This window comes from Carassius auratus, chromosome 23 (assembly GCF_003368295.1).
Source record: "Carassius auratus strain Wakin chromosome 23, ASM336829v1, whole genome shotgun sequence".
Classification (NCBI taxonomy): Eukaryota; Metazoa; Chordata; class Actinopteri; order Cypriniformes; family Cyprinidae; genus Carassius; species Carassius auratus.
In genome coordinates this window covers 8,198,908-8,215,290 of record NC_039265.1, presented here as the reverse complement: position 1 = coordinate 8,215,290, position 16,383 = coordinate 8,198,908, and the positions used below count along the sequence as shown (strand labels likewise).

At 36.7% G+C, this 16,383-nt stretch overlaps 1 protein-coding gene across 4 annotated transcripts; it reads right to left on the bottom strand.

Moving 5' to 3' along the window:
* Window positions 1-1,874: 1,874 nt before the first annotated feature.
* On the bottom strand, window positions 1,875-16,380 carry LOC113041175 (neurofascin-like). 4 transcript variants are annotated; one of them, XM_026199565.1, is made up of 27 exons: window positions 15,871-16,380; window positions 12,838-12,949; window positions 12,605-12,710; window positions 12,205-12,395; window positions 11,995-12,117; window positions 10,998-11,168; window positions 10,613-10,724; window positions 10,307-10,491; window positions 9,412-9,543; window positions 9,188-9,331; window positions 8,988-9,099; window positions 8,664-8,827; window positions 8,334-8,481; window positions 8,101-8,225; window positions 7,920-8,021; window positions 7,609-7,821; window positions 5,926-6,002; window positions 5,588-5,813; window positions 5,372-5,487; window positions 5,077-5,287; window positions 4,876-4,998; window positions 4,256-4,429; window positions 4,035-4,166; window positions 3,878-3,944; window positions 3,608-3,619; window positions 2,824-2,859; window positions 1,875-2,738 (listed from the first exon to the last, which is right to left on the bottom strand). In XM_026199565.1, exons 2-27 carry the CDS (start codon window positions 12,923-12,925, stop codon window positions 2,507-2,509), a joined length of 3,522 nt encoding a protein of 1,173 aa, XP_026055350.1. In that variant the 5' UTR covers window positions 12,926-12,949; window positions 15,871-16,380; the 3' UTR covers window positions 1,875-2,506. The 4 variants fall into 4 exon arrangements, with proteins under 4 accessions (XP_026055350.1, XP_026055349.1, XP_026055351.1 ...); XM_026199564.1 differs by lacking the exon at window positions 15,871-16,380 and adding an exon at window positions 13,804-15,588; XM_026199566.1 differs by lacking the exon at window positions 15,871-16,380 and adding an exon at window positions 13,044-13,791.
* Window positions 16,381-16,383: the final 3 nt, after the last annotated feature.

Sequence of the window (16,383 nt, the reverse complement as noted above, 5' to 3'; positions counted from 1 at the left end):
ATCCCTTAGATTTACATTTTTTCCAAAGTAACTGGACAAACATAAACAAGCTGTCATATAGAGACATTAACATTCATAGTGCACAGTGGCAGGAATCTAGTAACTTGATTAGGAGGCTAGAGGGGAAATTATGTTTTTATTTTCCATCTCTATGAAACACAACTTTCAGGCAGCAATATAATGCACCATTAATTCCTATTACAAAGTAATACTCAGTAACATTAGGTTGCTCCCGGTGTCAACATATTCAGAACACATCCGGTCTGATCACCTGCTCTTCATGCTTCAAGGATCTGAAAAGTATGTCATTATTCCATTTGTATGTTAGAAGCTGATTTGAATAGTCAGTAATAAAAGTTTCACTGCTATGGTGATGGTGGTAAATCAACAGAATACATAGCTGATATAAAAAACTGGATATGTATAGTAATTTTCTACTGTTAAATCCTGAAAAAAAAAAAAGAATTCTGAGTATTAATTATCGGACCAAAAACCTCATCATGTAATAACCTAGAACACTATCTAATGCTTGACGGTTGCTCTGTTAATTCCTGTCATCAGTTAGGAACCTAGGTGTGCTATTTTGATCACATTTCGACAGATCCTCTGCTAAGACCTTGTCACCTTGTCAGACAAGTCCTCTGCTTAATCTGACTTGTGTCTTGTGACTAGTGAAATATTAGTGTTGCATGTCATCCCGTTGGCATACAACTTGTTATTTTACAGTAAGCTTTTATTAAAACAAGATGTTGGCATGCACTACCAATTGAACAAGGTAACCTACTCCTGTCCATATTGTTGTATTTTTGAGCAGAGTCAAAACCAGTGGTTTACAGGCCTTTGATAGGAGAACCACAAGGAACAAAGTAATTGACACAGATAATGTCAGGTTAGGTTTTAACACTTGTTCTGCATGATTATGTTCATCTTTATGGCCCAAATAAACTGACAGGCTTGATGATCACAGCTGCCACTTTCATTTGCACTGGAGTTGAAACCTACAAATGACTCAAAAAAACAATGCTAAACATTTAAATGGTAACCTTAAATTGGAATCTATGATGTGCTTAACCCAGATATTACCCTTCATCACAATTAACACAATTAGACTTGTTGGTCTCCCAGGGTCAAATGAAGCTGATTTTCACACAGAGGAAAAAGGAACAAGTCTTAGCATACCATAATCTGTTGTAAAAAGAAAACAGTCATTTAACAGTGGGACGTGATTTTTCACTTCCCTGGTGTGAACTTCCTTCTATGATTGCACAGAATGCTGTATTTTAAATGTCAAGTAGCACTAAATATCGCAAGCCAATCACGCAATGCTCGTTTAGCACAGGAAACGTGACTGAGACATGAACTAAATCACTGAACTTACTGTAAATCATGATCAGCTCTGCTATTGTTAGACATGTTTTTTTTTCTGTTTCAAGATCATAAAACCAAACATAAAATGCAGCTTACAGAGAGTTTCTGAATATAGCTCAGGTGTGTGTGTTCGTGTTGTTGAGGATATGGTCAGTTAATTCTGTCCTATAATGGAGAATATTGCCATATCAGACTCATAAAGGCCACCTAAAGTATGAGGAGTTCACACTTATGAAAACAATTATTGTTTACTTACTCTCATGTAGTTCAAACCTCGTATGTGGGACAGATGTGAGCTTTGGAGGAAGGCAAGATTATATATTCTGATCTATCCCTCTACAAATCTTTAATATGACTTTAAAAGAGTTGGAAGATAACAGTGAATGACTCACACAAAACCTTTTTATGGTGCTTAATATTGTGTTTTGCTCTCTTTGGAGCATGATAGACCATGGTCACCATGAACTGTTATGACCTTTACTTCAGTTATGACAATAACATTAATTCTCTTGATGCATTTTAATAGCTGAAGCACTACACTTATGATAGTACTCTTAACAGACTCAAAAATATATACAAAAAAACGATATATTTCACACTATAATAAGCAGCGAAGGGTTAGATTGTATTTTGTGTAAGAATAAATGGTTTGTAGTTCATTAATGTGACCTACAGAACAGCGAATTCACAAATATATTGAAAAATAAAATATACACGAATTAGTAGCAAATATCAGTGAGATCAAAAACTGGTTAAACAGTAAAGCCCTATGGGCGTTCTTGATGCTCAACATCTCTTCATACATCTGTGTAATTAAATCTGTGTGAAATGATCCTGAATGTTATGTGTTCAGTGAATCAAGCTTCCATCAGCCGTTTTCTTTCAGTCTTCTTATCAACATGATAAACACATCAAGGCATCTTCGCTTGGCTTCCTCGCACATGATTTGTGGATTTGAAAAACACTGATTGCTACTTTAACTGTAAATCACCAGAAACAGCTTTAAATCACACCTCTATATGCACTACTCATCTGCAGCCTGTCCGACAGATTAAACGGATCATAATCTTGTGTTGTGTGTTTTGAGGTGTGTGTAAAGTTAATTCAGTTGGACACTGTAGGCATCCCACCATGAGCTCTAAGCAAAAGAGTAGATGGCCACAGGAGACGTGGGCTCAGAGCTGTCCTGGTACGGGCTCCTGTCCATGTTCCTCTTACTGACGCCCGTGTACTCGCCGATGAAAGAGCCATCCTCGTTAAACTCGATCTCTTCACCCTCACCGTACTCCATGAGGCTGTCGTCACTGTTCGTTCTCCTGCCGATGTGCTCAATCGCAGCTTGACTGCGTCCCTGTCGACTTTCTTCCTCACTGAGGAGGAAATTATTCATTTGAGACAGGGAAGAAGATCTTCATTATTGCAAACAAAGCACATAAAGCTTAAAGAGATGCATACCGCCTGGTATAGGGCATTGTGGACACTCGTGTTATCCTGATATAGAAGCCAAGAAGTCACAATTAATATGATGTGAAGCATAAACATTACATACAAAACATGAAACAAAAGAGTAGTCAATAAAAAAAAATACACTACCGTTCAAAGGTTTGTGGTCAGCAAGATTTTTTAATGCTTTTGAAAGTTTTTTATTGCATTAATATTGTAAAATACAATTTATTATTATTTTTTTTATATATAAATAATTGTTTTCTCTCTTTCTTTTTTAAATTTACAATTCTTCTTAAATTAATTTTTTTTTTACAAATAATTTTTTTCTATTAGAATATATTTTAAAAAATGTATTTGTTCCTGTGATCAAAGCTGAATTTTCTGCAGGATTACTCCAGCCTTCAGTGTCACATGACCCTTTAGAAATCATTCTCAAATGCTGATTTGCTGCTTAACAAACATTTAAGATCACAAGTATCAATGTTTACTGAATAATATTTTTGTGGAAACTGTGATACATTCTTTTATGGGCAGAAAGTTAAAAAGAACAGCAATTATTTGGAATTATTTGAAACTCTTTTTCAAATTATTATTACAAATATTCTTTTGAACAACTTAATGTATCTGCTGATTAAAAGTATTCATTTTCACAAACCATTGAACCAGCAGTGTAAAAATGGTTTAAAAAAACACTTGATCGTTAGACTGGAATAGTTGTAGTGTATTAAAGTACTATAGTAGAATAGGGCCATTTAATTAATAAACAACCTGTTAAAAATGACACGAATCATACCTCTCAAGAGACCTTCAATGGTCCAGTCGCAAAAGACATGAAACAAAAATAAAGGAGGAATAAACAAAGTGAGAAATGTGTGATGGAAAAGGAACAATTATTGTGGTGTACAGTACATGCTCCAGATCAACTTGTGCTAATGTGATAATGTTATGATGTAAATGATAGGATTGATTCATTTTTCACCCTCACAGGCTGTTTTTATGTAAGTGTATCACTGAAAATAAAGTGTGTCTGTAGTAAATAAACTTCAGAGAACTTTGAAGTCACCTGTAATCAAACGTTCCATTCTCTCTATCATCCAGTTGCTCCAATGCAAAGTCCCTCTTGTCCCGCACTTATAAAAACAAAAACAAACCAAATAATGTTTTGCCACATATATTATATATAATTACATTCAACTTGTCTCAAGAAATTTCTATCGCACCTGGGTACTTTCCTCCTCGGCTCCTCTTGATGAAAAAGACTATGAGCATGATAAGAACAAGGAGAGCGACTGCACACATTAAGCCAATGAACCAACCCTGCGTCACAATGTCCACTTGATCCCGGGTATATTCTGCTCATACACACAGTCAATCATGCAGATGTGTCAGGAATCATAGTTGCGGAACAATCACCATATGAATGTAAATGAAGACACCGTACCCTCAGTTGTAAAATGGGGTGATTCCTCTGTGAAGGCCTCCCCGACTCCAGCCTCGGTTTGTGCTGCCAGTGAGAACTTGTATCGCGTGTAACGGTCAGATCGCCGCAGGGAGAAGTAGGTGATGTTCGGAGGAATGTATTCAACCTGGATTCTGTCACCCAGAGAGACGTTCACTACAGAGACATGATGATCACAGTCTGGTAAGGCTAGATACCATTAAGAACCCCGATGTGTGTCCTCATTTAGTCATTTTCATGTTAATGTTTACAAAATAAATAAAATGCTGAAAACCTACAAATAATGTCATAATTTTTAGTAATGCTATTTGGAGAAAAGATGTTTTTTACCACAGTAATATTTTGAACTAAATATTAGTTCAAGAGAATGATGGTGTCGTAAGAATAGTTTGTATAATTTACACATATACCACCATTCAAAAGTTTAAAGTCAGTAAAATAAATTTATATTTTATTTAGCAAGAATGCATTAAATGGATTAGCAATAAAACATTTATAAAGGTACAAAAGATATCTGTTCTTTTGAAATTTCTAATAAAAAAAAATGCATTTGTGACTAATGCTTTTAAAAAAGTCATGAGAAGTGATGTAAGTGCACTTACATGACTGATATTTGAGGATATATCCGGTCAGAATGCCATTGGGTTCTGCAGGTTCTTCCCAGTCCAGGTAAATGGTGTCATAGTGCCGGTGCATGATTCTGAATGATCTGGGAATCGAGGGCACTAGAGGGGAAGGGAGATGCATGCAAGAAGTCAAGTATGTGTTCTGTGTGTTATTATGTTAAGAGAACAGTTTAATACCTCCTTCAGGTGTCTGAAACTCAATGGTGTTGCTGGGCGGACCCTCAAAGCGATTATTGGCTACTACAATATACATCTTGTAGTTACTATATGGTACAAGACCGGTTAGGGTCCCAGACAGACGAGGTCCATTAGCTTTGAAACTCTTGGTCTTAATCCTCCTGCTCACAGTGTGCCAGGGCAGGCGACTGCTCTCTCTCCAATAATAAACCTGAGAAACCAAGCACAGCTCCATCAGCAGCCCATATCATTTCTGCATGCAAATCAACTGACCTGAGCATCTAAGAAGGTATACTTTGTACTCCTTTATTTCACCCATGATGTCAGCTCGTGCCACTGGTTCCCAGTGGACTGTCAGCGTTGAGCTCTCAATGTCTGACACTCCCAGGTCAGATGGAGCAGCAACAGGACCTGTTAGAGAACCCAATATGAGCGAAACACTGACTCGCATCTCTTTTTCTAATGTATGTTGAACAGAACTTCAGGGTTACTGAAGTAGATGTGAACTTACGGTCCTCCCCAGAGTAGCCAATCACAACAGGGGATTCTGGGCCATAGCCGAAGAAGTTGACGGCCTGAACTTTAATCTCATAGGGTGTGAAGGTGTCAGTGTCATAGATGATGTAGCTACACCACCAGTATGTTGTGTAGTTTTTCCACTCTTCCCTTGAATCCCTTCGTCTCCACCAAACCATGTAGCCCAGTTTCGGCCCATTCCATTCTCTGTACTCTAGTGGCTTCATACACAACAAATACATCACAGTTCATATAAATCATATGCATGCGATTACATCCCAGTCAGCATCTCTGACTACAATAACTGCCATCCACCAATCAACATTAAATCACCTCCCAGCTGATCTCCATGTTATTTCTGAACACTCCACTTCCCATTCCTTGGATGTTCCTTGGGATGGCATCAGGCACTAAAGACAAAACATAACTCTATAATATATGATATGATATGATATAATATAATATAACCATTCAAAGTTTTTTTTTTATTAATAGTTATTCAGCAAGGATGCATTAAGTTTATAAAAAGTTACAGTAAAAAAACATTTATAATAATATAGCTGCAAGCAGCAATTACGGGCCAAGCACTCCACCGGCAAATTTAGGAGCTAAGCATGGCATGGAGGACCACAACAAATGCAACAGTGAGCAATAACAGCAATTTTAGGATGATTGTAATAGAAATGGTTGAAAAATCATAAATACAACCACTAGTAATATGATTAAATGGCTTATCACTTTTGACCAAGAGGTGTTGGTGTAATCAAATCATTTTGTAATGTTCTGTGAGAGATGACACACAGAAAGTTTGGTGTTAAAATGCCAAAGCATTGCAGCGATACAAGCTGAAGTGTCATTTTGGCATGATGCCTCAAATTCGTTGCTGTGGTATGCAAAAAAGTTTTTTTCTATCGACACACAATCCATAACTGTCAGCACAGTCTGAAGATCATCTGAGGTTCAAAAAATACAGCATTTTAAAACATAATTCAAAATGGCCGACGCCTACAATGGCTGACACAGGAAAATTTTATAGCATTTGACTCAACATGACTCACTGAATCTAAAGAGACCAGTTATGTGATTTTTGGCCAAACCATTCAAAAGTTATAAGCAAAAATATGATTTTTTTCATATCAGCTGACCACTAGGAGGCACTGCGTCGAAACACTGCAGGTAGTCTCAGGTCATGGTTATTATGACAAACACCAAGTTTGGTCTCAATATGCCAAACCATTGCCGAGATATAGTCTCACATACATTTATGCGTGCTTTTCGTCAAATTTGTTAATTTTTAAAGCAATTTTTTAATTTTGGGTTATATTTGACTTGACATGAGCCAAGGATTCAGAGGAAAAAATTATTTTAATTTTCTGGCTTACAGTTCAAAAGTAATTGGCATAAAAATATCGAAACTTTGGACAATTGGTGGCGCTAGAGAGTTGGAGTTAGAGACTTCAAATTTGCTATAGTTAACGTTGGGACTGTCCTCTATCAGTGTGCCAAATTATACTTTCCCACAATCAGTTCTATGGGCTGCCTTAGACTTGCAGTGGAAGAAAAAAATTACGCTAACGGATACAATAGGTGCCTTGCACTTTCGGTGCTTGGCTCCTAATAATGGCCTGTTCAAAACAAATATGATAACTATATTGGTAACTATACAAGTGTCCATGTTTATTATAAGCATATTCTGCAGTTTTGTTGTCTGCCTCTTTAAATGTTCAAGCTCTTTAAAATCATGTGGATTCTGATTGGCTGTTAATGTTTTTATTCATCAATCTGAAAGTTATTCCAACAATATTGTTCCACTGTGCTGTAATCATTATAGTTGTGGTGTGGACTGTGCTTCTATTTTTAAATTTAAAAACATTTTTAAAACATCTTTATTGTTATCATTACAGTTGTCGTCCTTAGTATGAATGGATCTTGTCAGTAGTTGTGATTGAGAAAAAATAAATAAATTCTTACTGACCCCCAAATTTTGAATGAGAATAGAACAGATTAGGGACCTACCAGCTCCTCCTGTCTGGTAGTATTCAGATGGCCAGCTGGGTTTACTGGGACCTATACCGTTGACAGCGATGACCCGGAATCTGTACTCTACAAACGGTGTCAGCTGTAAAATGACAGAGTTCAGGCTTCCTGGGTAGCTGGACAGGTTCTTCCAGCCACTTGGCAGCAGCCAATAGTCTGCAAGGAGATCTTCAGTATACTGAACCAGGTACTCTAAAAGAGAATTAATGCAGGATTATGTCATTGTAAAGCTAGATTGTATCAAATTTTTGTTTGCATCTATATTTGTGTGGATGTGTGTATTCGTGTACCTTTAATAGGACTGTGGTTGCTCAGTCCTGGTACCCAGGTGAGTCTAACGCTCCTCTCTGATGGGTCTGATATCTCTAGGTCACTGGGTGGGTCTGGACGATCTGAAAGCAAAAGTATACATCAATAATATGCTCATGTTTATAATGCATACATGTTCAGAAACTGTATATGTGTTGGTACCCATCACAGTGAGTTTGGCTGAGGCAGTGACCTCTTCCAGTTCACTTTTAACCCTGCAGGTGTAGACGCCTTCATCTCGTCTGTACACATCAGCAATGCTCAGAGAATCCTCATCCTTGGTCATCCTGTAAGACACAAAGCAGTCAAATACGATCTGTTATCCTGTAGTAAACCACTAGAATAATTCATGACACTTGTGCTTGTGGCCAGATGTAACAATTTGTTGTGTTTACCTCCTTCCTAAGATCAAGAACTTCTTGTCCTTAAGCCAAGTAACGGTGACATCCAGAGTTTGGTCAAATTTAATCTTACAATCAAAGCGAGCCAGACTTCCTCTTATGACAACAGTATTGTGTGGGGCACGGATGATTTTAATGGGCTCTATAAAATAAAAATAAGTTTAATCTTCAAACAATCAAGTCAACTTGGGTTATTATGACACATTTACAAGTAAATAGGAGAATCACGATTCTATAAAGCAAAAAGTTTGTATTTTCTTATGCTTATGAAATATGGGTATGTTTAGTAGACATTTCAAAGAAGAAACTTGTCTAGATTCTGACCTTTGACCTCTAGTTGGACCTCCTTCTCATCTCGTCCAATGACATTGCTTGCAACACACACATAGCTTCCCTGATCTTGTAGCTTTGTATTTCTGATTTCCAGTGTACCATTTGGAAGAATCCTATGACGACCTCCCTCTAAGGGACCGAGTCCTCCTTTTGACCTATACACAGGTTGATTGAAAACTTTGCTATATACACTTTTGAAATGTTTCATGCAATTACTGCATGTTTTGTTTATTAACAACATCACAATATATATATTTCCTGGTGTTATTCTTGTATTTGTATCAATTTTAAATTATAGTAAGACAATATATTTACCAACGCAGGGCAGGTTTTGGAGAGCCAAAATATGGGCAGTCTAAATGAGTATGATTGCCTTCGGTTGTTTTAATGAGTTCATCTCTGGGACCTAACAGGCGAGGTTTCATATCTGCAAACAACATAGTTGCAATTAATCATTAAAGCTGATGGTGCACGTAAATTCTAGAATTTTCAATCCAGCTTCTTCTAGCTCTTACCCATTACAGCCAAGAAAGCGTTTGCCATGATATAGCCATACTGGTTTGAAGCATTGCACTGGAACACAGCAGCGCTGTCTGGAACCACAGCCCTGAACGTCAAAGTGTCTCCTGAAACCTGTCTGCCTGGACTCTTAGGAGCATCTAAAGTGAACACAGAAAAAATAAGCATTAAAAAGCTTAGCAGTGCACCTGGTTGTATATGAACCTGTGTTTTTTCTCACCACTGATTGGCTCTCCATTAACCAGCCACTGTATCTGTGGTCGAGGAATTCCATCAGCACTACACACTATACTACCACTGTCATCACGAGACAAAACCAGACTCTCAGGCTTCTCCACCCAGAACGGAACCGCTGCAGATGGAAAGAGAATTGAGAATAGATAGCCATCTTGATTTTGTCATTCATTGAGTAAATAAAATGTAGTTATTGTTTATTCATCTTCATATTGTTCCATGATGCTTTTCTGTATAGATTTGTGTTTTTGAGCACCAAATCAGCATAATATAATGATTTCTGAGAGATCATGTGACACTGAAGACTGGAGTAATGACTCCTGAAAATGCAGCTTTGCCATCAAATATATCCAAATAGAAATCTATTTCAAATTGCAATAATATTTCACATTTCTGTTTTTGGTTAAATAAAATAAATAAAAATGCAGCCCTACTGAGCAATAAAGATATCCTTTAAAAATATTTTACAATTATAGAGGCCTCAAACTGTGAACAGAACTGTGAATATGGAACCAGGTGTAATGTCACTTATGTTAGATGATGTTTTAAATGTCAAAACTGACACTGAAATGTTGTCAAATTTGATTTTTTAATTTAGAGAATAAAGACAAAAATGTTGGTCTGTTCCTCGCACAATGTATACATCAAATATCTAGCTGTTTGGAGTTTCATTATGGTGCTTTTATAATGTGTTTTTGTTCAGTGACAGATGTGGTCTTGTCACTTTGAAGCATTAACTGGAATTGTATGAAAAAGAACAGAGTAAACTTCTTTCAAATTCTCTGTTTGTGTTCTATAGAAAAGAATGAAAAACACATTTTTGGGTGAATCTAACTAATGACAGTCATGAACAATGATAATAAAGTAATGAAGTATTCTACATTTGACCCTGACAGTGATGACGTGGTCCAGGCTGCCCATCCTGTTTGAAGCGGTGCAGATGTAGTCTCCTACATCATCCATAGAGACGTTCTTTATTCTTAGCGTCTTATTAAAGTTCTCCAACTTCTTTCCTGTCATGGACATCTCCTCCCAATCTTTAATCCATTTGATGGAGGGAGTCGGACTACAAGAAAAAAGAAAGAATCAGAGCTACTAATGGTTAGAAACAGGTTTCACAACAAGCTAATCAACCTACATTCAACTGGTGTCAGAAAACAGATCATCAAAATGATTTTAAAACTCACACTCCAGCAGCAAAACACTCCAAAACAAGCTCTTCCCCCAGCAATGCAATGGTTGTACTGGCAGTTCCTTTAGGTTTCAGAAACTTGGGTGCAGTATGGGCTGCCATTCGAGCTACATAGACATAAAATAACACAAATTTGATAGAGAACATGGCACTTTAAAACCTGGCCAAAGCAGAAGTGAATAGTTAGTGGATCAGTCTGTTCAGTGTTTACTATAAAGAAGCATAAGAGTCCTAACTCACCGTAGCGTTAGACTGTTAGATGGTTTTAATCATGGTTCTTCCTCAAACTGAACACACACAGACATAGGCATGGCGGAATATTAAATCAATTGTTTAAGCAATAATCCCAAAGAAGAATGAAAATATTTCATGACACAGACCTGTGAGCACCTGCAGGATGAGGGGCGGTTTCTGCTGGATGGTGTTTGTGAAGGGGAAGCGCGCGACACACACATAGTTTGTAAGAGCATCTTCTGCTACAATACTGGAGAAGTACAGATCTCCATTCTCTGCCTTTGATACTCGACGGTCCTGACGGATTGGTGCCATGGCTATGGAATAAAATGAAATTGGATACAAACTATAGCCAGTATATTTAAAGGCTTATTTAAGATTCAACAAACATAAGATACAGAAACAGTTCCATTTAAAAGTGTGGGTTCGGTAAAAATAATTGACGCGTTAATTATTATTTAATTATTTTTTAATCAGTTTTTCTTCAATGATCTCTGAAAACAGTTGTGCTACTTAATTTAGTGGAAGCAATGGTAAAAAAAAAATTATAAATTCTTGATGGAAAGAAAGTTTAAAAGAACAGCATTTATTTGATATTGAAATCTTCTGTAACATAACTTTAACTTCTTTAAAAAACCTAGTACAACTGAGCACTAACTCTGATGCGTCCAAAGCAACTTTAGATCATTTAGATCAAAACCAGTCATAAGGGTCAATTTTTTCAAAATTGAGATTTATATATAATCTGAAAGCTGAACAAATAAAGATTTCCATTAATGTATGGTCTGTTATGATAGGACAATATTTGGCCGAGATAAAACTATTTGAAAATCTGGAAAAATCTGAATATTGAGAAAATTGCTTTTAATAGTTGTACAAATTAAGTCCTTAGCAATGCATATTACTAATCACAAATTTAGTTTTTAAATGTATACAGTAGGAAATTTACAAAATATCTTCATGGAACATGATCTTTACTTAATGTCCTAATTATTTTTTGGCATGTAAGAAAAATCTGTAATTTTGACCCATACAATGTATTTTTGGCTATTGCTACATATACCCCAGCGACTAAAGACTGGTTTTGTGGTCCAGGGTCATATTTTATCTTTCATATCAGAAACATCTAAGCTGGAGACTTACTGCTGTTCAGCCAGTAAGTGTCCGGTTTTGGAGGACCTACAGGAGGATTGCAGGGAAGGATGAGAGGAAGCCCAACAACTACTGAGACCGGCTCCAGATACTCCTTCAACCAGGTACGGGCCTCTGATCAGAGAAATTACATGTTCAAAAAACCCATTTACCAAATGTTATTACTGTGAATTAACAGTTGCATGCTGTATACAGGCTTACTGGAGACACGCAGGTTGATGTAACTGGACAGAGCTGAGCCAAACTCATTAGTCGCCGTGCACTGATAGACACCCTCATAGTCATCAGGACGACCCCAGAAGAAAATCTGTAATGTGCCAGAACGCCACTTCATGCTGACCTGAGGATCTCGAGCCACATTCAGGTACACTCCATTACGTGTCCATGTGAAGCTACATGCAATAAGTGTCATATATCAGTCAATGCATACATTTTACATTGCAATCAATTAATATTTTAGCACTATTGACACAAAGACAAATAATAGGGAAGGAAAGGCCAAAAAAGGTTAAGGCAAGTAATCAATTAGTCCAATAAAGATTTGACATTTATGATTATATATTACAGTGTATGGACACTAAAATGCTTGTAGGATACTTACACTGGAGGTGGATTCCCTGTCGCTTCACACTCCACAATAATAGGGTCAACTGGATCTACTATGTAGTCTTGAGGACTTTCTTTAAAAATCATTGGAGGCTGCCTGACTGTGAGGATGTACAGTACACATAAAAATGTAATGTTAAACGGATTAAAAGGACAACGTATGAGAATAAACAATGAACTCTGGTCACAAGCCCAGCTGTGGACAAGTTCCAAACAGCAGGTCCTCACCATCAGGAGGAATTTCCATGGCTAAAATCCATGTTTGCTGTAGGATAGTAAGTATGGCAGGAATCCTCCAACACTTCAGAGCTCGCATCTCTGCTGTGTACCTTATTGTGACCTAAAAAATAATAATAATAACACTAACACCAGTACTAAGAAAAACACTAACACCAGTACTAAGATAACCACAAAATAATCAAATATTGACTTACATATCCTTGTCTTGAATCTCCTTGTTTGTTAATTTATAACTAATCAGTTTTCATAATTATTAATGCTTTGTTTTGTTTTGTTGCGTAGAAGTTCCAGGTAAACCATGAAAATGCTGTGTTTGTAATGATGAAGCGCATAAACCAAACTATTCCATATGCAAATTAATCACTGGTTCTATTCTTTTAAGTTCCCGCCCTCTTCCGCTTTCCTCAACTGTGATTCGCTGCCCACGATAGAGCTATTTGCATTTACGCACCTCCGTACCCTGTGCGTAATCCTTCTGCGTCAATGATTGTTTTACCTTCAGAACAAGCACGAACGTATTCTTTTTGGCATTTAAAATGTAAAACCCGCTAAATTGTACATTGCAAGTGTATGTTTAATATGTTTAAAGAAACAGCCGTTAAAATATAAACGGACAAGATAAAAGACCAACAACAGAAAACGATTTAACTCCTTTGCATGGATAATTTAATACAATATAGTCCTACATATGCAAATAAATAATGCATCTGTGTTTGTAAAATAGCATAATTTACTTACTACATCCTACTTCATAAGTTTCCTACAGTGACAAAAACAATTAAGTTACACAAACTAGCCACTGAACTGGAGTATCCAGGATTCACAAAATCATATGTATCCGTGTCAGCAGGTCATTTCACAGTGCTAAAATAAAACAAATATTATACATTATACAAATACTGATATATTATACAAGTATCACATTTGTCAAGTGCACCATCTGGAGACTGTTACCTTTTATATCAGCCCTGCAGTTTGTTTCCTCATTATGCTAATATTAATCTGTCATCATTGCCCCACTTTCCAAAAATGTCATTCCAATTTAAAATGTAGCTATTTGTTGCATTCAGATAGGTCCAAAACAATGTCAATCCAAGCAGATGTCTTCTGTAATGTATACCTCTCCAACTAACACCCCTCTTCATTGTCCCATGAACCATGAATGACGCACCCACCCCCTCCATCCATCCATCCATCTCTCTCTCTCTCTCTCTCTCTCTCTCTCTCTCTCTCTCTCTCAGTATACTTATGGACGGTGTCCAAAGACAGCAAAATATATTTTAGTTATAATAACATAGGATTTACTGTAAATTGTGATTCAAGTATATAAGTCCTTATTTTAATATCTGATCTTCTTTTAATTATCGTTTCATATTTACATAGGCCTCAAATAGCCAAACCCATTTGAAAGATGTTTAGCATTCTTTCTGATTATGACATCAATGTGTGGGTCTCATTGTTTGGTCCTGAAAAACTAAGCTAACTCGTAATGAATGAAATGTTTGTTTCTCAGCAAAAATTCAAATGCGGTCATGCGACTCGTGACTGCATCTAAAAGAGATTTAAATCAGCTTTAATAAATTGGTGCTCTTTTTGTGTACTTTAAATATCCACTTTAACTATAACCAAGCTTTAAACTTAGTCAACATAAATTATCATGGTCAAAAACAGAAAAAAAAGTTGAATGAACTGCATGTCACAACAGCGTCCCAGAGGGCAGAGCTTGACTCAGGAGAGAAGATGTGGGTGGAAACAGGATCTCAACCACTGAAACACATTCCCAGCCCACATCGGCTCAGGCATCCAGGGACAAATAAAGTACAATATGCCAGTACGGTCTTACTGTACACTCCACAGATGAGCTAATATGATGAAAGAACAAAAAAGTTCTTGAGTCAGCGCACTTAGTGAACAGAGACATAAGCATGATCTAATTCTGGTCATGTTCCTCAGCACTTCAGCATCCTCAGGGGTGCGTATGACATCAGCAGCGCTGCAGTGCCATGCACCAGACTGTACAGCGCAGGACAGCAGCCTGAATGAACCGCTTCCTCCAGAGACGGGACAATGAAACCTCTGTCCACACGGACACAGTAAGCTGGCTCTGTTCAGACAGAATAACTCAGGGTTTTATCAGTAAAAGTGGCACTAAGCTTGTTTGGAAGAACATCTGCTGGTTAACCTGTTATGAGATGTTGAATCTAAACTATACAGTTTAACCAAAATGAGAATAGGCTAACCTAAACTGCAAGATAGCACATTTTGTTTTCATATGCTGATTAATAATCAGTGGTTTTAGTACCATTAAAAAGTCTTTATTTTATGGTCTGATTTTGCATTACTTTGGCAAAGACATAGCCAAACTCAGAAGAAAGATATTGATATTTCACAGTTAGTGAGTAGGTTAAAAGCAAAATAGAATGAACTCATTTTACAGTTAGCCATGCACAATTCTTTATGTTTATTTTCATAACTACTTTAACAGACTCATAACTCGGTTTATACATGTCTGCGTTCGTTGTGACTCTGTCATCAGTGACAAGTGTAATTCAGATGAAGCAGCTGACTCACAACTCTCAGCTCAAGTCAGAAAGAAGGATGACATTATAATGAAACATACATTGTTTGGCTAACAGTGACATCACACTGATTTACAGCCAGTAATGGTGGAACTCCAATAGAAATATTGGTTGCACTTTATTTTACAGTACGTGTACTAACATGTACTTATAGTGTACTTACAGTGTATTTATCTAAGAAAGTTCTGGTAACACAAGGTAACTACATGGGGTAAGGTTAGGTTTAGGGGTAGGTTCAGGGTTAGTACCTAGTTATTACATAGTTATTGTAATTACTATAATAAGTACATAGTATGTACATGGGGAACAGGACTGTAAAATAAAGTGCTATTAATACAAAGTTACATATAAAAATAAATATAAATTCATTAAATATATTTATTTGTATCAAATTAAATTTATCAAATTAAATAAATCATATATGTAATATAATGAAACTTACCCAAGTTGATATTTCAGTGGCTTCAGTGTTCAGATGGAGGATCCTGGGTCTGTTTTCAATTTACAAAAACATAATTATTGTGCTCTTTGTCCATGTTTTGTCTCCTAAACCATGACAGTCTGTCAAAAAATCCACCAGTTGTTTGCAGTTTCTAGCAGAAGCTGAAGAAAAATTACTTCTCAGAGGGACAAATTTGCACAACTGTCCAAAATAACAAACAGTGCTCTTGACTGATGTCCCAGTCACCGCTAGTCACATGAGTGATGACTACGTTTGGTTCATTTAAGCATGGAAAACACCAATAAAATCACCATGATTAGAGACTCTAACATACCATATTGTATATTTAAAGGAAATGGTCACACTGCCATAATCTGTCACTTTGGTAATGGTAACGATTATCTATCATCTTTATAGTATGACTAGTAGAGAATATCTATAGGTTTTTGTTTTGTTTTCATATCAATCCCATGACATTTAAAATGTCAAAACCACTGCATTTAGTCCAAACTT